The sequence below is a fragment of the Pteropus vampyrus genome, unplaced genomic scaffold, assembly GCF_000151845.1.
Source record: "Pteropus vampyrus isolate Shadow unplaced genomic scaffold, Pvam_2.0 Scaffold305, whole genome shotgun sequence".
Taxonomy (NCBI): Eukaryota; Metazoa; Chordata; class Mammalia; order Chiroptera; family Pteropodidae; genus Pteropus; species Pteropus vampyrus.
This window is the reverse complement of record NW_011889086.1, coordinates 539,648-562,703: the sequence shown is the minus strand read 5'-3', so window position 1 is coordinate 562,703 and position 23,056 is coordinate 539,648. Positions and strand designations below refer to the sequence as shown.

The following is a 23,056-nucleotide window of genomic DNA, read 5'->3' as shown; positions in this document are numbered from 1 at the left end:
TAATATAATCTAAGTCCTTGAACTTGGTTCTTTTTAAAAGTTGTTTTGGTTATTCTAGGTCTGTTATATTTCCACATTAATTTTACAATTATTTCATCAATTTCAAAATAAAGTCTTGCTTACATTTTAATTGGAACTTCATCGAAGAATCTATACATTAATTTGAGGGAGAATTGATATCTTAAATATTGAGTCTTCTAACTCATGGACACAGTAAATCTGTTGATTTAATTAGGTCTTCCTTAATTTTTCTCAGCAATGTTTTATAGCTTTCAGTAGATAGGTCTTGCATATCTTTGTCAGATTATCTGTAGCTATTTCATATTTTTAATGTTGTAAATGATATTATCTTTTAATATTTCAACTTCCAATTGTTTGATACATGATCAGTTGTATATTGATCATGTATCTTGTAATCTTGCTAAACTACTTATTAGTTTTAATAGCCTTTTTGTAGGTGCCATCAGATTTTCTATGTAGGTAATCATGTTATCTGTAAATACAGTTTTATTTCTTTTCAGTGAGGATACCTGGCCAGAACCTCTACTCGGTGTTGCATAGAAGTAATGAAAGCAGACCTCTTGTTTTGTTCCTGATCTTAGGGAGGAACATTTGTTTTCTTTCATCATTAATTATGATGTCGATGTTAGTTGTATATTTTTTGTAGAAACCCTTTATCAGGTTTAGGAAGTTCCAATCTATTCCTGCTTTCCTGAGTCGTTTTTTGTATTTGTTTTTAAATGAAGAATGGATGCTCTATTTTGTTTCTTTTTCTGTAACTATTGAGATCATCATTTAAAAAATTATTAATATGGTGAATTACATTCATTGATTTTTTTTTTTTTTTGTATGTTAAACTGACCTTGTATTCCTGAGATAAATCCCACTTGGTCAGGACCTAGTATCCTTTTTATATTTTGTTGGATTCTATTTGGTAAAATTTTAAGAATTTTTGCATCTATGTTAATGATGAATATTGTTCTATAATTTTCTTGTATCGTCTTCTGAAGTTTTAATATCAAGATAATTCTGGTCTCAAAATAAAAAATGAGAAGCATTTACTCTTCAGTTTTCTGGAAGTTTTTGTAGAATCGATATTTCTTTCTTAAATGTTTGATAGAATTCACCAGTGAGGCCATCAGGACCTGGAGATTTTTTTTGTGAGTGGGAAGTTGGGAGGGAGAAGTCAGTTGTTTTAATAATATAGGACTCTTCAGGTTCTGTTTTTTCTTGAGTGAGGTTCGATTGTGTATTTCAAGGTATTTGTACATATTGTATAAGTTTGCTCATAATATTCCCCTATTATCATTTTAATATCTGTAGAATCTGTTGTGATTTTATCTCTCTCATTCCTCATATTAGTAATTTGTGATTTTTCTCTTTACTTTCCTGATCATTCTGGCCAGAAATTTATCAGTTTTATTCATCTTCTCAAAGCAACAGGTTTTGGTTTCATTTATTTGCTCTATTATTTTTCTTTTTCTTTTTTAAAATTTATTGCTTTCTGCTCTGCAATTTATTTCCTTCTGCTTACTTTAGGTTTTTTTTTTTATGCTTTCTGATTTCTTAAGGTGGACAATGAGGTCGTATATTTGAGACTTCTTTCCTAATATAGGCATTTAATATTCTAAATTTCTAAGTACTACTTCAGCTTCATCCTACAACTTTTGTTATATTTTTATTTTTATTTAGTTAAAAAACTTTCTAGTTTTCTTAAATTTCTTTTTTGATTCATTTGTCACATGGTGTGTTGTTCAGTTTTCAAATATTGAAGGACTATCCACGTATCTTTCTGTTATTGATTTATAATTTAATTCCATTTTGGTCACAGAATGTACTTTGTATAGCTTGTATCTTTTAAAATTTTTGAGACTCTTTATGGCACAGAATGTGTTCCATTTCAGTAAATGCTCCACGTGCACTTGAAAAGAATGTGTTTTCTCTTGTTGGGTAGAGTGCTTTTTACATGTCTATGATGTCTTCTTATACTGATTGCTCCTGTATATTGTAAACTTGCTGATTTCTGCTTATTCTATCAATTATTGATTGATTAAGTATAACTTTTTTGGTATGATGTTGGTTACTTTAGGGTTTATAGTATACATCTTTAATTTATCAGAGTCTACTTTCAAGAAGAATCATACCACTTCACATATAAGGACCATGGAACAATAGATTTGTGATTCTTCCTTCCTAGCCTTTGTGCTACTGTTACTGTTATGTTGTACATTTTACTTTTCCATAGGCTTAAACCCCACAGGACATGGTTATGTTTATCATTGGTTTTGAGCAATTTGATTATGTTTCTTGTTTTTTGTTTCTTGTGCTTGGGGTTTATTGATACTCTTGAATCTATGGATTTATAGTTTCACCAAATCTGGGGAATTTGTGCCCATTATGTCTTCAGATATTTCTCCTGACCCCTTCTTTGTTCTTTCCTTCAGAGATTTTCATTTCACATATATTAGGCCACTTGAAGTTTTTCCATAGCTCAATGATGAGATTTATTTATTTTTCAAATGTTTTTCTCTCTTCTTTATATTTTGGATAGTTTCTTTTACTATGTCTTGTCACTAATCTCTTCTTCTGTATTGTCTAATACCATACAGTCACTTTTTTTCATCTCAGTCTAGTTTTTATTTCTGTAATTTCGACTTGAGTCTTTTTTAAATATCTCCTGTGTCTAAGTTCAGTCTTTCCTCTGGCTTTTTGAAAATATGAAATCCAGTTATGATAGCTATTTTTAATACCTATGTCTACTAATTCTTTTAAGTGTGTTAATTTTAGGCCAGTGTCCATTGATTTATCTCATTTTGATTAGTATTTTCTTTGTGTGCCTGGTAATTTTTGATTGAATACCAGACATTGTATATTTTACCTGATTAGATGCTAGATGTTTTGTATTTTTATGAGGACACTTGAGCTTTGTTTTGGGGCACGTGTCAGTTATTTAGAAACACTTCGATCATTTTGATCATTTTGATTCTTGCTTTAAGCTTTGTTAGGTGGGTGGGACCAGAGCTAATTCTTCTTCACTTCCAAGGTAAAACCCTCTGCATACTCTACCCATTGTCCTGGACATTATGAGGTTTTCCACTTTGGTTCTTGTGAATAGGCAGTATTCATGACCCTGTATAAAGTCCATTGATTGTTTACTCTAATCTTTTTGGGTATTTCTGGATCAGATAGCTTCCTCACATGCATACAGTGATTGGTACTCTCCTGAATACTCGAGGAGTACCCTTTGCAGATTTCTGGAATTCTCCCTTTGTGCATCTCTCTCCTCTCTTGTACTCTGCCTCAAGTATTTTAGCCTCCTTATTCTCCACAGATTCCTACCTCTGCCTTAACTCAGGGATACTGCAGGGTTTGACCTGGGTTCCCCCTACCTGTGCCATGGTACCAGTCATTAAGCCTGAACAATTTCAGAATACTTAATTTTCCATCCCGAATCTCTCTAGGATCATTGTGCTTTGTTTCCTGATTTCCAGTGTCCTAAGAACCTTTGTTTTCTATTTTTGTTCATTTTTAAAGTTGTTTTAGATGAGAGGGTAAATATGGTTCTTGTTATTCCATCTTGGCTGGAAGTCTTCAACTGGAATTTTTCAAGAAAATATAAAGAGGAGGACTACTTGAGGATGTGAGGAAGGGATTTCGAAGTAACCAGGCACCTGCAATAATGGAGACCTCTTTTACCACCTGAGGACTGAAAGGGCACAGTGAAAGAAGTTTATCAGATGGAAACATAAGACGCCCTCAAATTAGGACAATTTTTAATAAAGGAGCTTTTTACAAAGATAAGGGTAGCCTGAATCCCTGTGGCTAATAACAGGTTTGTTTTATCCCTATGCTTCATGGGGCAAGGGGAAATGGTTACCAGATCCTAAAAGGATAAATTATATGAGAAAGGCTGCCTTAGAGGGTCTGCTATCTTAGTTCAAGAAGTACAGCTAGTTCAAGGCCACGCCAAAGGAAGGGAGCCTCGACTTTACTTCCCCCTTCCTCTGAGACTTCTGCTAGTGCTTTTGATTGTCCAAACATAAGTAGATGACAGGATTAGACAGCCTTGGAGATTTAGACTAAAGGATAGACAATGGATATGTGGTGGAAGAGTGGGGCAAGCTGAGAATAACCTACGCAAGGAGTCAGTGATAACCTCTAGATTTCTAATTACAATATCAAGGTGGTTAGTGGTGCCAATCACTGAGATAGGAGAGGAGGAATAGTATGGGGAGAAGTAGATATGATATGTGAGGGAGAGAAGATGACATTTCCTTCCTAAACTAGGCATACTTTCCCCTAGAGGCTCCTGCAATCCCCTTTTCATCATCTTAAATTATTTAGTAAGTTCTTATCAACATGGATGACAAAATGAAGCAGAGTTCATACAGGAGGTACATGTACAGTGATTTATGTATGGGGTGGTTTAGGGAGAGTGGGAAAATAAAGTAGAAATCATTCAGGCTAAATGTATTACCAGTCCCTTGGCCATCTGGATTCGGGGCTGAGCCAAACTGAAATCTGTTGCAGACAGGGCTGAGATCCGAGTATTTTAAATTCTGTTATACTGGCTATGAAAAGGAGAGATTAAGAAAAGACTCAGTAACTGATTGGATATGGAGGATGAAAGTTGAGAAGACAAAGTTTGTAAAATCAGGAATGATTTAGACAGATTAAACTCAGTGTAATTTACCAAGTTCTTGGGTCGTAGAATTATGTGGTCAACTTTGACATGAAAATGAGGCTTTTTGAAAGATGTTTAAAGGTTATCATGTAACATAGAGGAAAGAACATAGGATCGAAGTCCGTCTCTGCTTTTTACTGGCTCTGTGAGGTTTGGCAAGTGGCCTAACTGTAGAGACCTTAGTTACCCCATCTGTTGGTGGCTGACCCCACCAGAGTTGTTGGGAGGGTTTAGCAAGGCCATCCACTAAGTCACTAGTTCCATGCCTGGCACAGAGCAAGTGCTTGTGAGCAATTTATTGATCCAAGATGAGGGTTGGCTCAAAATAGAAGTTTAAGAAACATTTGGATTCATGTGAAGATTCATATTGAGAAAACAGGTAACACTAAATTCTAGTGATCTATCAAGGGAAGGATAGGGTATTTGAGGAGAGCTACCTCAAGCCCCCTTCAAAGAAAGTATGTGAAGACACTCCAGATCCGTTTCCATTTTCTCCTGAACAGATTATTATGTTAGTGTAGAGACTAGATATTATGCTAGGTGGGCCACTGATTTGTCTTAGCATATGTTGCATCCAGACGGCCTTCAGGAAGGTAGAGAAGACCTACTATATGCTTACCATGTGCTTTTAGTCTAGTTTGCCTCATCCCCTTACAATGTCATGTGGAAACATAGATGTCTGAAGATGGTTCTTGATAAATGTATTTCTCATTTCTTTTTATTTTAGAAATTTATTCCTCTTCCTCTCTTTTTATTTTAGAAAAAGCCATGGCATGGAGGAATAGTTATAGGAACTGAAAATACATAGCATGGAGAAAAGAAGACTCAGTAGGAGGTTATGAGAGTCATCTTCAAACATTTGAAGGGATAATTACATGGTTTGAATGATCCCTTGGTATAAAAATGAAAACTGGGGTGTGGGGGCCATACAAAGCAGAGTTCAACTTAGTACAAGGAGGAACTTGCTTTTTATTGTAGTAGTAGCTGTTCATTGTGAAAATTCAAACAGCACAGAGGAGGAAAGTTAAAAATTGCCCTCCTCACTTCCACTACATTTCTTCTTTTAGGTGTCACTGAAGTGAGCAATTGTTTGTATATTCTTCCTGAAATCTTGTGTGTTGGCTCTTTATACAATGCAATTCTCAAACTTTAACACCTGTCAGGGTCACCTGGAGGATTTTTCACAGCACAGGCTGTGGAGCCTCACTCCCAGAATTACTGAATCAGTAGACCTGGGCTGGAGCTTGAGAATTTGTTTTTCTAACATGGTCCCTGGTGACGCTGATGCTGTTCTTTTAGAGACCACACTTTGAGAACCACTGATGGTCTATCCTCTTAAAAAAAAAAAAAAATACAAATGGGATCATTTGTATTGCTACAGTGTCTTAAGAACTTGCTCTTTTACTTAATGATGTGTAATTAATGTTTTTCTTTAGCTCCTTCTCATTGTTTTTAACAGTTGCTTATGTATCAATTTTAACAAGTCCCTGTTAATAAACATTTAATTTGTTTCCAGGGTTTTTGTGAGTGGGCTCTTGCTTTTACCCAAAAAAAAAAAAAAATGTTGTTATGGTCATTTTTGTATATATCTTTTAGGTGAGCCAATCCATAAATTCTTAGAAGATAAATTCTTAGAATTTAAGCTCTTAGGTAAAGGAGTAGATTTTGAGAATGGACACATATTGATAAATTGTTCCAAAGAACACCAACAGTGTATGAAACTGTTAATTTCCCCACATTCTTGCCAAAAGTGGGTCTTATCAAAAATTTTAATTTTTGCCAATTCGTTAGGCGTAAAATTGTATCTCAATATTGTCTCTATTTGTATTTCGTACATTATTTATGAGGGGAAAAGTTCATATGTGTTCATTGCATTTCTTTTTCTGTGAACTGCAAATTTGTATTCTTTGCATCACAGGAAGAGGAAGAGTGTAAACAAAGGTACTAAACCTTTAGTTGAGGGGTTGCTAATAGTTTTGTAGGGTTTCAGTCAGGGTTGGGATGTAGGATGGTAGAGAGGTAAGGTGGTAGGGTTAGAGAGGCAGGCAGGACCCCAGAGCTTTGAGTTCCTTGTGGGCCAAATAAAGAGCTTGGGCTTTATTTTGGCATTGGCGGTGATTAAGCTTGTGCTGTAGCTCTTAGTAATTTTGACAAGGTGTGTTTGTGAAACGGCAGGCTGTCCAGTTCCCCAGGTCTAATGTTTAATCTTCAAATAACTCATTCTTTAGACCTGTCACCTTGGGCTTTAAAGTAACTTGGCCATGCTTCGTAAACAGAGAAACGCAAGAATAGGCCAAAGACGTAGGCCAACTTCTGTTTGAGCATTGTCTCTGAGAAAGGAGTTTTGCAGGACTGTGCGGGGAATGGATTTTGTTGCTCTACTTAATACGTCCCTGAGCCCTTCCTGAGAGCAGTCATTAAGGTTGGTGGGTTTTTCTGTTCTTTTAATTTGAGTGGCTTTCTGGGAAAAGCTGTGGATTTTGGCCAATATGCTAATGATAATGGCTTTGCTTTGAAGGTCTGGTTAGTTCTGTAGAAAATCATTTCATAGTTAATTGTATCAGCAAATCAACGGCAGCCTCTTGGAGAGGAGAGTGACACAGAAAAACTACATGTGTATTTAAATTATTCGGAATTCAAAGAGAGGTCAGGAATTCAGGTTTCAAAAAGAGGAGTCCATGTAATAATAAACCACTAAGTTTTCTTATAATTTTTCTCTGTAATGGGCTTGGCTTTCTAATTGGCATATTGGGGTTAAAATATGAGAACTTTGCATTTAGAATCAGGACACCAGCCCTTGCTCCCTTTGTACCTGTACTGCCATCTTTTGCTTCCAGTGTCCTGGCATGAGAGTGAGACCATAAGATTCAAACTTCTGCTTTTAGGGAATTAAGGGTGTAAATTGGGTTTGTAGGAGCTGGACTGACTCAGACAAGGGGATCTTGGGCTCTGTCTCCATCTTCCTTCTTCCTCCTATCCATGTGCCTCTGAAGTGGGGCCCTTAGTCAGGGAGGGAGATTGTCCTAGGGAAGGGGTGTGGTGCTTCACACAGAGGCGAGGTCTGCTAGTATTGCTTCTAGAACTCTCCACAGAGAGCCTTTAGAGGCTTTTTATTTTAAAAGGTATTTGACTATTTTATATATTAATAATCTTCCCCTCCCCCACAACCCAATAATTCCCCTATCACTACATTACACTACTCTGTAAGGACAATGAAGTAGGGGGCAGAACATTCTCAGTTAATACCTAATATCTCTTACTGTAGCATTTATAGTGACATAAGGTACTTTTTGTTAATCAGAGCATGGAGAAGGCATTTCTAATGACTGAGTTTGTGAGAAGGATTCACAGAATAAACAGACTTGGAAGGGCATTCTGTGTGTGTCCAGGATGAAGGTAGTTTGGTGAACATAGAAATCCAAGCTATTTCAGAGATAGTAGCATGAGTCCTGTTCTGGGTTAAACAAACCTGAATTTGAATATGGCCTCCATCCTCTCTGAGCTTTGTAGCCATCTACTGGATCTTGAGCCTCTCAGGATTTTGGTGTCCCCACCTGTAAATGGGAGAAATAGCATGTACCTTGATAGTTGTTGTAAATGTGTGGTCCTCTCTCCCTTTCTCTTCAAAGAGAATAGCTTGTAGGGCATGATAAAGGGCTTGGAAGGCATTATAACAAATAAGGAGTTGATTTTTAGACCACAAGGATTAAAAAGACGAGAAAAGAGTGAGTAAGGTTTTCTAGAAGAAGACAAGGGAAAGCCAGTTTAATTTGCTCTCAGGAGATGTTTGTTGCTGGAGTTTGGGAATGTCATTTGATGAGTTAGATTTTCCACCCATGATTTCTTTAGGACCCATACTATACGTTTAGCCTCAGCATGGTTGGATTTTGTATTTTCTTAGTGTCAGATGTTGTGCCATTGCCTGTGTGGCTCTTGGAGGGTGGTGAGTTTTGGCCACTGTTCGGGGCTGGCTCAGTTTTAATCCTTGTGGCTGCAACATTGTGAAGGCAGGCATGGGGATTTGGTGAGTTCTGACTTTCTGACTTTTGGAATCCAACTTTGAATTTAAAAGGACAGCCAACCTTTCTACTGTCTGATTTAATCCATATCCCTCCTCATGTTTGTATTTAAAAAATGGTTTAAGTAAAGAGCATGAAGATCTTTAACATCCTGAAAAATATTGAGTTTATGATCTAGTGATTAGAAAACTGATAAAAACAGTAAACCGGTACTTCCTTTACCAACTCTGCAATCTGTGGAGAAAGGTGCAGTTGGAATAGGATGCTTGGCCCCAAGAGCATGGTTAGGATTCTTGTGGCAGCACGAAGCCACTTTACTGCCATATGCAATTTTACTAGGTGCATTATGTTTAGCTTGAACTACATAAACTAGGACTAACTTGAGGTATCATCATTTGATTTTCAAAAATCAGATTCTTACATTAAATTGTCAACTCTTTAAAATCAGAGATCATATATATTTTCAGCTTCCTCTTCTTAGTGTCCTGGCACAGAGCAGACACTTAATATTTGCTTTGTTTACTAGAATTTGAGCTGATATGGTGTAAACACCCAGGTATAGACAATGTATATTAAAAGATTGCAGGTATCCAGAGGTGCTTGGTGTTGGAAGGGAAGCTTGGCACATAATAATAGACCTAATAATTGCTGTCATTTACTGAGCATGTACCATATGTGCTATGCTAGGCACTTCAGTTACATAATCTCAGTTAATCTTTCAAAGGATACTATGTGGTTGGAGCTGTAGGAGACAACTTTTCACTTTAAGAGGAAAAGTGCCTGTCAGCAAGCTGTACTTTTTCTCCCATGTGTATTGTTGATAAAGCCAATAAGAGAACCAGTTACCGTTGCCAAATGATCTCTTTCCTATCATCCCAAACTTTCTCACCATCTTAGAGCATGTGAGACTTTTTAAAAGTCTTTCTGTTAAGAAGTCTGAAGCAGACAAGCATATTCATTGCTTATCCTTTTCTTCCCAAATTTACCAGCCTTCTGATTGCAATATAACTAGATAACTAACTTACTAAATAAATCGTGTGGAACTCATGTGCAGGAGCTCCCAACAAAGTCCAAAGATCAAAGTTGAAAGAAGATATTAAGTTCCCTCCCAGATCCCTGGGACACTGTCTGTGGACACTGTCACCAAATAGGTCCTGGAAGAGTGGCTTTTTAAGAAATAGAACTGAAGGTAAGCTCATCACCTCTGGAGGGTTGCAGTCTTAGGGAACAATATTATTACTATTAGGTTATTTAGGGGAAAAGAAGGAAAAAATAAGAGAACCACCCCTCAATGATCAGTTTTCAACATAGTGTTTGTAGCATTGACCCCTTTCTTAGAATTTCTGAAATGGTCTTGCAAAGAACAGCCTCTCATGTCTCGTTCTCTCTCCTTTTGTCATGCTGCATTTGAGCAGCTTGTTCATTTGTTGAAGAGTTAGCCGTGAAGTCTGTGGTTTCCTGTGGCACATTTCTAATAATATTTATATAGGCTCTTATTTAATGAAAGGTATAAATATCATAAGAGCTGTCTTTTGATGATGAATAGAGGCTAAAAATCTGACCAGTCCACTCCGGGGACTTGGACAGGAGGCCGTTTCTGCCTTTTGAAGCATCTCGTGGACTGAGAAGTTAGAAATGGCTCAGGACTTGTATGCAGCACAGCTTGAGTTTCTCTCCAGTATTTTCCTTTCTCTTGGCCTCCACAGTTCATGTCCTTATTTCTCTCTGCCTGACCACTCTCCCCATATCCCTATCAGTTGTTTCTGAAGTATTCATCTTTGCCTGAAAAGAATGTGAGGGAGCCAAAGTTCTGACTCTCACTATTCATGTCGTGCTTTGAAGCCACACCGACCCAGCCTCAAATCCCAGCTCCTCTGCTTCTGTACCGTGACCTTAAACAGCCTTGTCACCTAGAACCTTATTTTCCTTTACTGGAACATGGGCTCATACTGCTTACCTCATAGGGTTGTTACAAGGCTTAAATGAAATCATGAAATCCTGTGGGTGGTTTGCAGAGCAGAGCGTAATACTAGTTGTTGCTGCATGTGTTGTTGATATTGTTATTGAAGAAGTTAACAAAGGATTTGGTTTTCAATTAGGTTAGCATTGTGGAAAGAATCCTAAACTTGCCATGAGAGGCTGGGGTTGAAATCTGGGTGCTGCTGACTTGGGGCAAGTTTCCCCATCCCACTGAGGTAAAAAAAAAAAAAAATGGGGATAGGTTTATCAACTTGATTGGGTTTAAGTTAGAAGAGGTTAACACATGTGTGAAAGAGCCAGATGCACAGGAGGACCCTAATCCTTTTATTATTTACTTATTTATTTATTAAACATTAGAAAAAGGGGTGATGTTTTCTATTTTGCAGTTAATTTATTATTGAGGCCAAGAGGAACTGGAATATGGTTTGGAGTCCAGGACACAGCAGATAGTACTTAGGACCCGGGAACAAAGTTGCACAAAGCAGGTAGACGGGGGCTGAGTTGCAGAAAACCCTCTGGCGTAACTTTTGTAACTCATAGGGTCAAGTTTCAGGGAAGCCGCCCAAGGGTTTAAACTTCTCTGCTTTCCTGCTTTCAGAGTCCAGGTGTGGAAACAATCAAAAGAGATCACTTAAAACTATACTGATGGGATATGTGGTGATCCTAATATTTAATTAGGATCTATGTCTTGGAAGAACATCAGCTGGAGTGTGTGTGTGTAAATGATGCACAGATGATGCCGGGAGGGTATGATGACCTGTTCCTGTGGGTTTGATTCTCTTCTTACTGATACGTTGGTAAATGGTCTGGAAACCGGTGGTTTGTCAGAGAGAGGCCGCCGGTGTTGGGGAAGGGTCAGTCTGTGAAGGTGGACAAAGTAGTCTTAGACAAAGTAGGCAGGGACACCTAGCAGAGTCCTTGGACAATAAGCATTTAATAATGGAGAAGTATTAGGCAGGGTAGCATCCTGAGAGTGGTTAGCGACTTTGGAGCTGGAGAGAATGAGATCATTCTCAACTCTGTTATTACTAATTACATGATGTACTGGAGCAAGTTACTTTCCCTGTCCAGGACTCATTTTCTTCATCAGTAAAGTGGGGATTATAATAGTAATTATTTTTAAGGGTTAATGTCAGGTAATATAAGCAAGCTGCTTAGCAGAGCATCAGATCCACAGTAAACATGGTACCTTTGATTATGTCCCTAATGACAGGTGTCAGAGGTATCCACTGAGTTATGGAGACTTGTTGAGTTCCTGTGATGTGCCAGGCACTGTGCTGGCACTGGGGATACGGCAGTGAAGTTAAATGTCTGATGGTGAAGCTTCACTTTCCACATGAGCTGGGGGCTCTTTGAAGGGTGGGCTCTTTCCTGTTTAGCAAAGAGATGGGTCCAAAAACCAGAACTGGAGTAAGCCTTGGATCAGCTGCAGAGTGAAAATCTGCCTCTTCAGATTTTACTGGAAATAAATTGGGATGGCTGGGTGGTGGATGGTAAGATGGTATACTCCCTGCAGAGGAAGACAGTCAGAAGTGAGGACCCTGGGCATGAATTGCTGGGCCATCCCCCTAGTGGTAACTGCTCTTGTCACTGGGCCTCATAGGAGTGGAGAGAAGCCTGGATAATGGCTGGCTAGGTCTATGTAAGCCAGAAAGTTATACAGAGTCTTCATTTTCTATTTGTTGCCTTGTTTCCCCCACTAAGTGTTTAGAATAGATTTGGAATATTCTAGCCAAGGGCAGAGAAATACTAAGATCACTGTTAAGGAGTAGCTCCTGTGGTGCCTTTCAGAGTGATGACAGTGGGAAGCCAGTAGGTGATCCTAGGTAAAGTGAGATGTGTGTGTGGTCAGTGGAGGGGAGGTGGAGCAGCTAGCGTGGTCAGTCTTCCTCCTATTTGCAGATAAGAAACTGAAGAAGCTCTGAGCCAAGGCACTGTCCTATTTTGTCCATAACTGTATCCTGAGCTCTTAGCAGGGTGTCTGGCGCTTGGCATAGCTTGAATTTCTTCACATCTCATGTGTCATTCATTGCAAGATGCATCATTATCTCTTATACCACTAAGAAAGAAAGAAAATGCTTCCAATTAATTGTAAGATGCCACTGATGGTCAGATTCACTCTGATTTTGGAGAAGCTAAATGTGAAAAAATGAATGTCTTAGAATTAATAAAATGTGGTTATAAGCATCCAATAAGTATTTGTTAGAAGGAAACAGAGTTTAGAATCAAGGCAAAACATTAGTACATAAAAGTACAAACTTAGGAGTTCAAATTTAAAATATGAACCTGTTCATTCTAGTTTTCTATCGATTCACTGATTTAGTTGCTCATTCAGAAAACAGTTATTGAAAACTAATTATGTACCAGCCACTGTGCTAGAAACTGGAGATGCAGAAATCAATAAGTTCCTTTTTTTTTTTTTTTCAGATTCAGACCAATAGGGAAGACAGACACAAACAAATAAAAAAGAAATCACAATTCTGAGTGGTAAGTTTTCAAAGAAAGTAGGAATACAGTATCGTGGTGGCACCAAGAGACAGAAAAAGGCAAGGAAGTCTTCCCTGAAGAGGTGATGGTTGAGGTGGACAAGAGAGGAAGGAATCAGGAAGGGAAGAGCAAGTCTGAAGTGATGGATGCACTTCAGAACCTCATTTTGGGATGTCTTGAGCTGCGTCTGAAAATGGACCGGACAGGTAGACATGACTGGAAAGCAGGCAGAGGGAAGCTCCAGGAGGACTGAGATGCTATGCTGAAGCCTCAGGTTGTATCATAGCGCTAAGTTGATGGTTTTCAGCTGTCCTGAGTTTTGAGAGAAGGACCCAGCAGAGGTTCTGCTGTGAGGGAGGGATGGAGGATGGGACAAGGGTGATCTTAGCTTCAGAGCAGTTCTGTTTTGATCCGTTTTAGTTAAATTTTCATTGAGTAAAGGGTTGAAGCAAAGGTATTTCTGTTGGATGAATGAAGGAATGCATGGTTTGAAAACAGGTGCTACTGATCATATGGAGCTCCTGGAGGGTTGTAAGTGAGAGAAAGAAGATGAGAAAGCAATAGACTGAAGCCTGGGAGTTGTTCTCTGAGGCTCAGATGAAGGTAGCAGATGTACTTACTACAGCTTCCCTATTTTCCTCTCCATCTGCCAGTGAGCCAGAAAGCCAAAGGGGGCAGACACAGTTGAGAAGTCATTGCGAGGAAGTCAGAGACAGTCGCTTCTAATGAAGCTGTTTTTGACTGGGATACATATCCAGGAAGCAGTAACGGGACATCTGCTGGCTGACTTTTGTTTTAGAAGCCCCCAATGTTGCCCAGGAAACGTTACCTATTTGAAGTGGAAGGCGCAGAATGCTGCTGCAGTTGAAATCAGACTCTGGGCGCTAACACTGTCTTGAGCTCACCTGTGGAGTTGTAGTATGTTTACCAGCATGGTTGTGTTGTGGGACTTGTCTTGATTCTTTGAAAGCCAGTTTGGAAAATGAAAGCCTCTGTGAGATTTCTATGTCCTGTGGGCAGATCTGACCAAAAGGACTTAGAGCGGCAATGAAAGCCAAGGAATTCTTGTGTGTTCTCTGGTCAGATTTCCTTGTAACTCACAAAGGGGTCTGTAAGGAAAACAGATTCTCTAACAAATTCCTGATCCTGTGTCCCTTGAGGCTACTTCCTAATTCTCAATCACTTTGCCACATGGCTGCAATATATTTGCCTCTTCTCCAAACTTGTACTGCCAGCTGTTGAGAAAAACAGAAAAAAGCACGAGACCCAAGAGCTCACAGATGTGGGACTGACTGTATGTGGGTCCAGGCTGCTCCTGAGGGATGCTGGCTAAATCCTTCCACTTCTCAGAGACTAATTTCCCCATTAGTATAATGTGCATTATCATAATAATGTACACCTACTGTTCTTAAGCGGGTAGACCTAACATTAAGAGAAAAGTTATATATTTCTTGGAGTCTCACCTTGATCACCGCAACACCAGATCAGAGTGAGACTCCAAGAGATATGTGACTTAGATATTTAAATATGTAACATAGAGATTTAAATATACTCACCATGTGGAGTCATAGTGAGCAGTAGAGGGTAGGTTTGTACTTTTCACAGTGCTTGGCGCATAATAGGTGCTCTGTAGATAATTATTTGAATGAATGATCGAGTAGAAGAAGTTTCTTTTTAGTAACATGGCAGGAGCCTTGTTTGGACAAATTCAATGAGAATAAATGTATATCTATTACCTCCAGATTCTCAGTTCTCCTACAGTCCTTTGCCCTTGTAGAACTTTTATCTGATATTACGATTTTGCTTAAATAATCATACAGTTCCTTAATGCTTAACATCTGACTCCCTTTCAATAGAAATTCCAAATCTGAGGCCATACCTGTCTCATTCACCCACTACCTTGCTCAGTGCCTATTAGCACTGTTAGCACCTAACATTTTTGTTGAGTGAATAAATAATAGAAGGCTACCAATTAGTTAGCTTCCCCCCTTTTATTTCCACTTTCAAGGTGTCTTGTGCCTGACTTTGCAGACCCACTTAGTCTTCCTGTGATTTTTGCCCTTGTTCACTGCAGGTGGAGGAAACACAATGCTTGGTGAAGATCAGGAACCAGGGTCCTACTATGTGGGTGTGGACGTTGGAACTGGCAGTGTCCGCGCAGCTCTGGTGGACCAGAAGGGCGTCCTTTTGGCTTTTGCAGACCAGCCAATTTACAAGTGGGAGCCTCAGTTCAACCACCATGAGCAGTCCTCTGAGGACATCTGGACCGCGTGCTGTGTTGTCACAAAGGTACGGACACAACTGTGGCACTCCCTCCTTGTACGTGCTTCCCTACTCACACCTGCCAAGTATGTGTTTTCTGTCCACCTGATGCCAGGGACAATATTGGGGTAAGTTTAGATACAAGCCTTGCTTCAGGAGCTCACAGTGTATGTAGTACTGACAGAGACCAGTAGACAGCTAAAATGTGATGTGATAGGTGGTGGGAGGAAAGTGACTGTAGCTGGAGCTGAAGAAAGGCTTAGCTCTGAGGGGCTCAGAGTAGACAGGACAGAAGATTCTGTCAAGTGTGACTGAATATGGAAGAAGTCACTGGTAATCACAGCCAACATCTACTGTGCTTTTATGTATGCCCAGTGTGGGGTAAAATGTGTTAACACGCATCATGTAGTTGAATCCTCACAATGACCCTATGAAGATAGGACTGTTACTACCTCTGCTTTATTGAGGAGTAAACAGAGGCACAGAAAAGTTAGGCAACTTACCCAGATTAGTAACGGGCAGGACAGGAACCTCAGCAGTCTGACTCTAGTGCTGCACCTTTAGTTGCGGGACTGGCCAGCCTTCCAATGGGACAAGTGAGGGCAACCTCATTTCACTGAGAGGGAACAGTATGCACAAAGTTACCATGGCGTGAGAACATGGTGTGTTTTGAGAAAGCAAGGAAGTGTTGGGTAAGACTAGGGCATCTATGAATTATGCCAGGCGGATGTTCGTCTCTGCTGGCCTTGGTTTGTAGTCAGCTTACTGGCTTGGGAAAGGAAGTGATGCTGGCTAAGATGTGTTCCTTCTTAGTTTCACTTGACTGTTTGGTTTTATATCCTGGTGATCAGAAACGAAAGAGATTCTTTTCTCCTTTTTTTCCAGAGGGAAAAATGAAGTCCTGGGTTCTCTCATCTCCTAGTTTTTAGTTCCTTAAATATTCATGAAGGGCTTGGTAATTTGCAGATGGACAATTCACCATTCTGTTCGTATTGATCAGCCTGTTTAAACTTTAATGAGCTCTGGGCTGCTGTTCGTGCCCCTAGAGAGGAAAGCAGAGAGAGGAGGCGGGGGTGGGTAGCACCGGAGCATTATATAGGAATAAAAGAGGGAGCACATCTCTTCTGCCTGTTTAATTTTCCTCCTTCCTCCCCCACCTTGGTGAGAATCTTCTACTCATTGCCCTTGGGTCTCCTTTGTTCTTCTAACATATAGCCTTTCTTGCCATTAAGGAAATTGTCAAGAAGAAAAAATAATCCCCTGATGAAAAGCTACTTTAAAAAAGGTCTGCTCTAAGTACAGCTTGGTTTAATGGCAGATTTTCAATCATCTCCCAGCGGCGGCCAACTTGTCATCTGCTTGAACCCCTTAGCCACATGAGTGCTGTGGGCATTTGTCCTTAACGAGGCTATGTCACTATGGCAAACCTGGATAAAGCTCTTGGGTCTTAGGCTGTATCCCTCACATGGAGTATGGCTGTGTGTCCATGAGCCCAAAGCCGTAGGGTAAGCATGACACATCTACTCATAGCTCATTGCTGGTGTGAGGTTGAAAGAGGGAGCCATTTTTATATTAGAGAAGTAGCACACTACTGAGCAGTGGTTCTGGAGCCGGACTGCTTGGATCGACTTGCCACTTCCAACATTTATTAGCTTGTTATCTTGGACAAGTTACTTAAGGTTTCTTGCCAGAGTTTCCTAATCTGAAAAATTGGAATGATAATTTTACCTGTCTCCATAGTATTGTTATGTGGATGAAATTAGTTAACGCATATAAAATGTCATAACAGTGCCTGGGAATGAGTAAGCATTGTATTTCTGATGATGATGATGATGATGATGATGATGATGGTGATGATGGTGATGATGGTAGTGGTGGTGGTGGTGGTGGTGATAATGATAACAGAAATGAGGATAATAAATTTCCAAGATAGAATTATATTTAAAAGTCAAAGCCAGTTACAGAGGTACCTCATGGGAATATTCACTCATTCCCTTTCTGGTTAGGGTTCTTCTATGTAAGATTCTGAGAAGCACTGGGCTAGGGCAAAGGGTGACATAGAACATCCCAATCTGTCTTTTCTTTCTCAAGGGCTTTAGGAAGGTAAGAGGTTGAGAGTAGTTGTCCTACTTCCTTTTCCCTCGGCACTCACATTGCTGGAAATGGTTTTCCCCTTAGTTAAATTGATAACAATAACAATAATATGATGATGATGATAATAGCAGCTAGCATTTCTTGGCCACTAATAACATTCCAAATTTTATGGTGAGCACTTTATATCTATCACTTCATTTTATCCACACAACAACCTTTTGGTGCAGTATTTATTCTCTCAGTTTTGGAGCTAGAAGATACAAGCTTTGACAAGGTTAAGTAACCAGTCCAAAGTCACATGCCTAATATGAGGAAGGTTGCTGACCTCCCCTCCCCCATGCTCTCTGCCTTTTGCCCCTCTGTCAAGCTTTATCTCACTCCTTAGCCTTCCTGCTTGGAAATTGTATTAAGCTACCTGAAGTTTTTTGAATTTTCACTATGTGGGGAACCTTGATCTCACCCTGAATTACTGAATTATAAGTGTCTTTACCTGGCTGTCTAATTGTGTGGAAAATGTGTGCCCCCGAGCAGGGCTCATACCTGGTTTATCTGTATTTCCCTAGAGTTCCTCGCCTGTATTATGCTTACTTAATTCATCTTTGTTGAGTTTATGAACGAATGAAATGTCTCTGTTGTTTTCATTATCTGGAACGTTCTTCATTTACCTTCTTTACCTGCCCAACTCCTGGGCATCTTATAAGGTAAGCTTAAGTATTATTTCCTCCTGGGAACCTTCCTTGATGACCCGTGATAATCCTTGCCTTCCCTTGCCAACCTCAGAAGAAAGAGTGGATAAGAAGCCCCTCTCTGCTCTCTGAGAGCCCACCATCTTCACATGTATCATTCATTACCTGGCTTGCATTTTAATTGGTGACTTAGTCTGGTTCCTTTTAAACCATGAGCTGAACCAGGTGCTATAGGTGTAAAAAATAAAAAATAAGAGATTGTAAGCTGACAAGGTCCTTGCAATCTGTGAGGTCAACCAAGGGTTGCCTCGCCTAAAAATAAAATTAAATAAAATAAATAAACAAACAAACACAAGCAAACAAACAAATCAACTAACCATGAGCTGAGCTTTTGGAGAGTGAATCATCCTTGTATCCCCAGCACCTAACACATTGCCTGGCACAGATTTGGTGCTCAATAAATGGTTGTTGAATTAATATTACTTAGAACTGAAAATAAACGAAAAACATTCTGGCATCCCTCATCTAGTTTAAGTGTCACAATAACTTCTGAGCGATAGACTGCTATTCTTCCTATTTGACACATAAGGATACTAAGGCTCTGAAACTAACAAATATTAGAGACAGTTCTAGATCCCTAGTGAAATGGCTGCAAATCCTCTTCCCTATTCAACTCCCCACTGACCCTAAAGTTGGCAGGCTTCTATTGGGTCAGTACCTACACATCTAAAAAGTTACATGGAAATGCACAAGTCCTAAATGTATACCCCATCCCTGATTATAAAGGTTTCTATTGTGTTTTAGAGCCACAGATCTTAATTACCCACAAAAGGCAAGAAATTGCAAGTTTGTGTGTGATCAGGACCAGCTTCCATTAGGAAGAAGATAACCTGGAGATATCATTCAGCTAATAGACATTCGTCGAGTGTCATTTTGTCTACAGCATTTATCGAGCCCCTTCTATGTACTGTGCTCTTTGTTAAGTAATGGAGTACATACATATAGGAGAGGTCTACAACAATCTGTGCCCCTAAGGATGAAGTAGTTTAGTTACATGGCAAAACCAATACCTGTGAAGTCAACGAACTATGACTTGAAGTTGCACTAGCTACATGAGTAATGATTGAAGAGAGAGAGCAAGAGAAGGAGTAGCTCTCTTCATGTGGGATTGAAGAATAATGCTAACCTCTTACATTCATAGAACCTATGTGGTTTATGAACACGTTCATATCCATTTTTTAAAAAGTTAAACTATTTACTTATTTATTTAAAATTTGTGTTTTAGTTACAGTTGACATATAATATTATATTAGTTTCATGTGTACAACATAGTGATTAGACTTTTATTTATTTATTTTTATTTTATTATTATTATTATTATTTATGCCTACGGCACCTGGTCTTCCTAGGTGGTCTCCCATCCAAGTACTAACCAGGCCCGACCCTGCTTAGCTTCCAAGATCAGACATTGGGTTTGTTCAGGGTGGCATGGCTGTAGACCATGGATCGTGGCTCCACTGGGACGTGAACCCAGGACCTTCTGTGTTAAAGCTGACATGCTAACTGCTGCATTATGGAACCATGTCCGTGATTAGACTTTTATATACCTTGCAAAGTGATCACCCCATTAAGTCTAGTAGCCACCTGATACTATACCTAGTTATTAAATATTATTGATTGTATTTCCTATGCTGTACTGGTATCTCTGTGACTGTTTTTAATAATTGGCAATTTGTATTTAATCCTTTTCACCTTTTTCACCCATTCCCCACAACCCACATTTATATCTAGTTGATCGTCATGCAAGGTGGGTAGGGAAGGGGTTGTTAATCCCGTTTTACCTTTGAAAAGAAAAACTGAGACCTAGACACTTAAGTGACTTTCCCTAAGTGACCCAGGAAGTAGATGATAAGCCCGAAATGACATAGGTCAAATTTCTGCATCTTTCCATCTCCAACACCACATAACTTCATCTTTTGTCCAGGTTAGTGTAAGAACCTCTTATTTCCTCATGAACGTCCTTTCCCTCTCCGATCCACTCTCCTTCTTGGAGCTGGAATTACCATTTTAATACTAACCTGATCATGTCACTCTTTTCTTTATAACTGTTCAATAGCATCACACCATTATTTGGATAGAACTCAGAATCTGTAACATGGTCTTCAGGCTTTTCATGGTTTGGCTTCAACCTACTTTCCTGGCTCATCTCATGATGCCGTTCTCAGTTCTGTGTTCTCGCCATACTCTCCTGTCATGTCCTAAAACACACATACTCCCTCTAGCTTCAGGACTTTTACACACATGTTTTTCTTTCTGAATTCTCTTCCTGCCCTCTGTCAACATGTGTAACTCCTATTGATCCTTAGATCTACTATCGAATATAGTAGTCACTAGCCACATGTGGCTATTTAAATTTAAATTAATTACAATGAAAAACAGTTTAAAAACCACACCTAACCTAGGATGTTCTGCAGGTAATGGTCCAGGATTGGCTTTATTCATTTTCCCAGCTACTAGAGGAGATTTTGTAAAATCGAATGCATCCAGGGGCCTTGTAAGTAATATGCACCCCACACAAGCTGTATTAGCCTTGCTGCTGTTTCCACCTCTGGGCCTTTGCACTGGCTGTTCTCCTCCCTGGAACATTTTCCCCAGATTCCCACAAGGCCAGCTCTTCAGGTCTTTCAAGTGTTTCCTCACATTTCACCTCAGCGGCTGTCTCCTTCTTCTCCAATATTTCTGATCCACAACTTACCACTTTTACGTATACAATACATACACGACATAATTTATTTGGTTTATTAGCTGTTGTCTATCCTGACTTAATTGTAACCTCCAGAAGAGCAAGAAATTTTTAAAAATTTTTACTCTCTATTGCTTTCCAAATACCCAGAGGAGTGCACAGCCTGACCCTAGAAGGGGCTTGATTACATTTGCTGACTGAATAAGTGAGTAATTGAATTGTTTAGGCAACAGGGAGTGATGGGCCTGAGGGAATCAGGGATTGCATAACCCCGTGCAAGCCCCTAAAGCTGACAAAAGCATTCAAATCAAGATTTAAAAGACTACTGGACCAGCTGCACAGAACTGTGTTGCAGGCTGGATTCTGTCTGTGAGGTCCCAGGCTTTGACCCTAGCTCCAAATAGAGCTAAAGAAAATACCAGGTATGCCTCTGACCTTGCAGTTGTTAGTTCAGAAGGTTCCTAAGAAGCGTTGTCTCCCCACTCAATATGGCAGAACCTGCTGATTTAAAACACATACAGGACTGAACCGGTTCCCACAGTCAGAACAAAGTGATACACAATCCCTTCCTCAAATATTTGTTTGCTGCCCCATAGCTACGAGTTGACAGTTGCTAGACATGGACCAGGTTACCAAATGAAGCTGCAGAAATCTCCTTCTCTGGAAATTCTTTAAAAGAGCAATGTGCTTTCTCTCTAGCCAGAACAGTTCCCCCGATGCCAAGTCGCTGGGGCGAGTTTACTAGACCGCTTTCTTCTTCCATTAATGAGAGTATGAAAAAGAACCCTCAGGTCAGCAGATCAAGTCCCAGGGGCCTTCTGGGTAGTGTGGCCTTGACAGACATCGTTCTGGGGTGATGTCGATGGGGATGGGGTTGTGGAGTGAGGTGCTCCTACTCATGGATAAGCATGATCTTAAGGCATTTTCGTATAAGGCTGGGGAAATCACAGTGGCTACCAAGGAATTCAGGTTTAAACGTGTGTCATTTATTCTTCCAGTTCCTTGTGATACGTTTCCATTTTAGAAATGGAGACACTGAACCTTTGTGACTGAAAGGCCACGGTTAATATATGGAACTCTGTAGATCTTCAGAGAGGATTCATGAAATACATTGAAGATAGTATTTTCTTTGCTCCTACTGGAAGGTTACTCCCACCATAATTCTTAGGAAAATTTGAGTCTATCCAGTCTTTCTTGATCACTATTCCTTTGCCTATCATTTTTATATGTGTTTACATGACACTCTGAGCATGCTATGCTTTGTTCATAAAAAAAAGTTCCACAAACACAGTTAATAGGGCATCGAGTGGGTTTTCTATCCTTTACGTTTTCTATTAAGGTTTACTGGTTCCAAAGCACTTTCAAACGAATTGACTCCTTTGATCTTCACTTGAGAGATATCTCTTGCTCTCAGGAAACTGAGGCTCAGAAAGGTTATGAGAAAAGTTAGAACCAGAAGGTGGCTCTTTTGATACCATATCCCATGTTCATTTCTACTCCAAAACTACCTTGTGGTATTGAGTTTATTGAGTCTTCTGCATTTTTTCACCCAATTCCTCCTTTGACTAACTGCAGGCCTCGGAGATGGGCTTGCCCGGGTCAGTCCTGCTCTCTGTGGGCACAGAGGCCAATACGGTATAGTAGGTAGATGTTAGGGATGGCTGTTGATTCACTGATTGATGCCTCATAAGTTCAAAGAAGATTTGAGGCTGCTAATTTATTCTAATAATGGCTACTATTTATTGTGCCTCAAATGCCAAATGTTGGGCTAATCATACCTTATTTTGCTGAATTCTCATAATATCGTTGGGAGATGTAGGTATAAGTAATAGCTTTGTGCAGCCAAGGAAACTAATTTTCTGGCTTCCCAAAGTCATATAACTATTAGGTGGCAGAGCCAGGTTTCAAACTCAGGCAGTCTGTACCTGGCGCCATTGATCTTAACCACTATCCAGAGATTTCCAAGTCCGGATGGGAGACATTACATGCAGAGGAAGCTGTGCCTACAAATGCTAAAGAGACATGATCCAGCAAGTCAAGAGGATGATTAGAATGGCTTGAATTGTGTAACCTGCCCTCAGTCATATATAGCCGAAGTGGT

The 23,056-nt window shown here is 39.7% G+C and overlaps 1 protein-coding gene and 1 pseudogene across 4 annotated transcripts in view; one reads left to right on the top strand and one right to left on the bottom strand.

Moving 5' to 3' along the window:
- FGGY (FGGY carbohydrate kinase domain containing) overlaps positions 1-23,056 on the top strand; it is a 374,083-nt gene that overhangs the window by 3,959 nt on the left and 347,068 nt on the right. For 3 of the 4 annotated variants that reach the window (XM_023521507.1, XM_023521508.1, XM_011377061.2), the window contains exons 1-2: positions 13,111-13,170; positions 15,245-15,459. In XM_023521507.1, the coding sequence (XP_023377275.1) occupies positions 15,259-15,459 (201 nt within the window). In that variant the 5' untranslated portion in view covers positions 13,111-13,170; positions 15,245-15,258. Of the gene's footprint in view, positions 1-13,110; positions 13,171-15,244; positions 15,460-23,056 lie in introns of those variants that run through there. The other variant, XM_011377062.1, reaches the window with a different exon arrangement.
- LOC111730292 lies at positions 19,597-19,712 on the bottom strand (annotated as a pseudogene).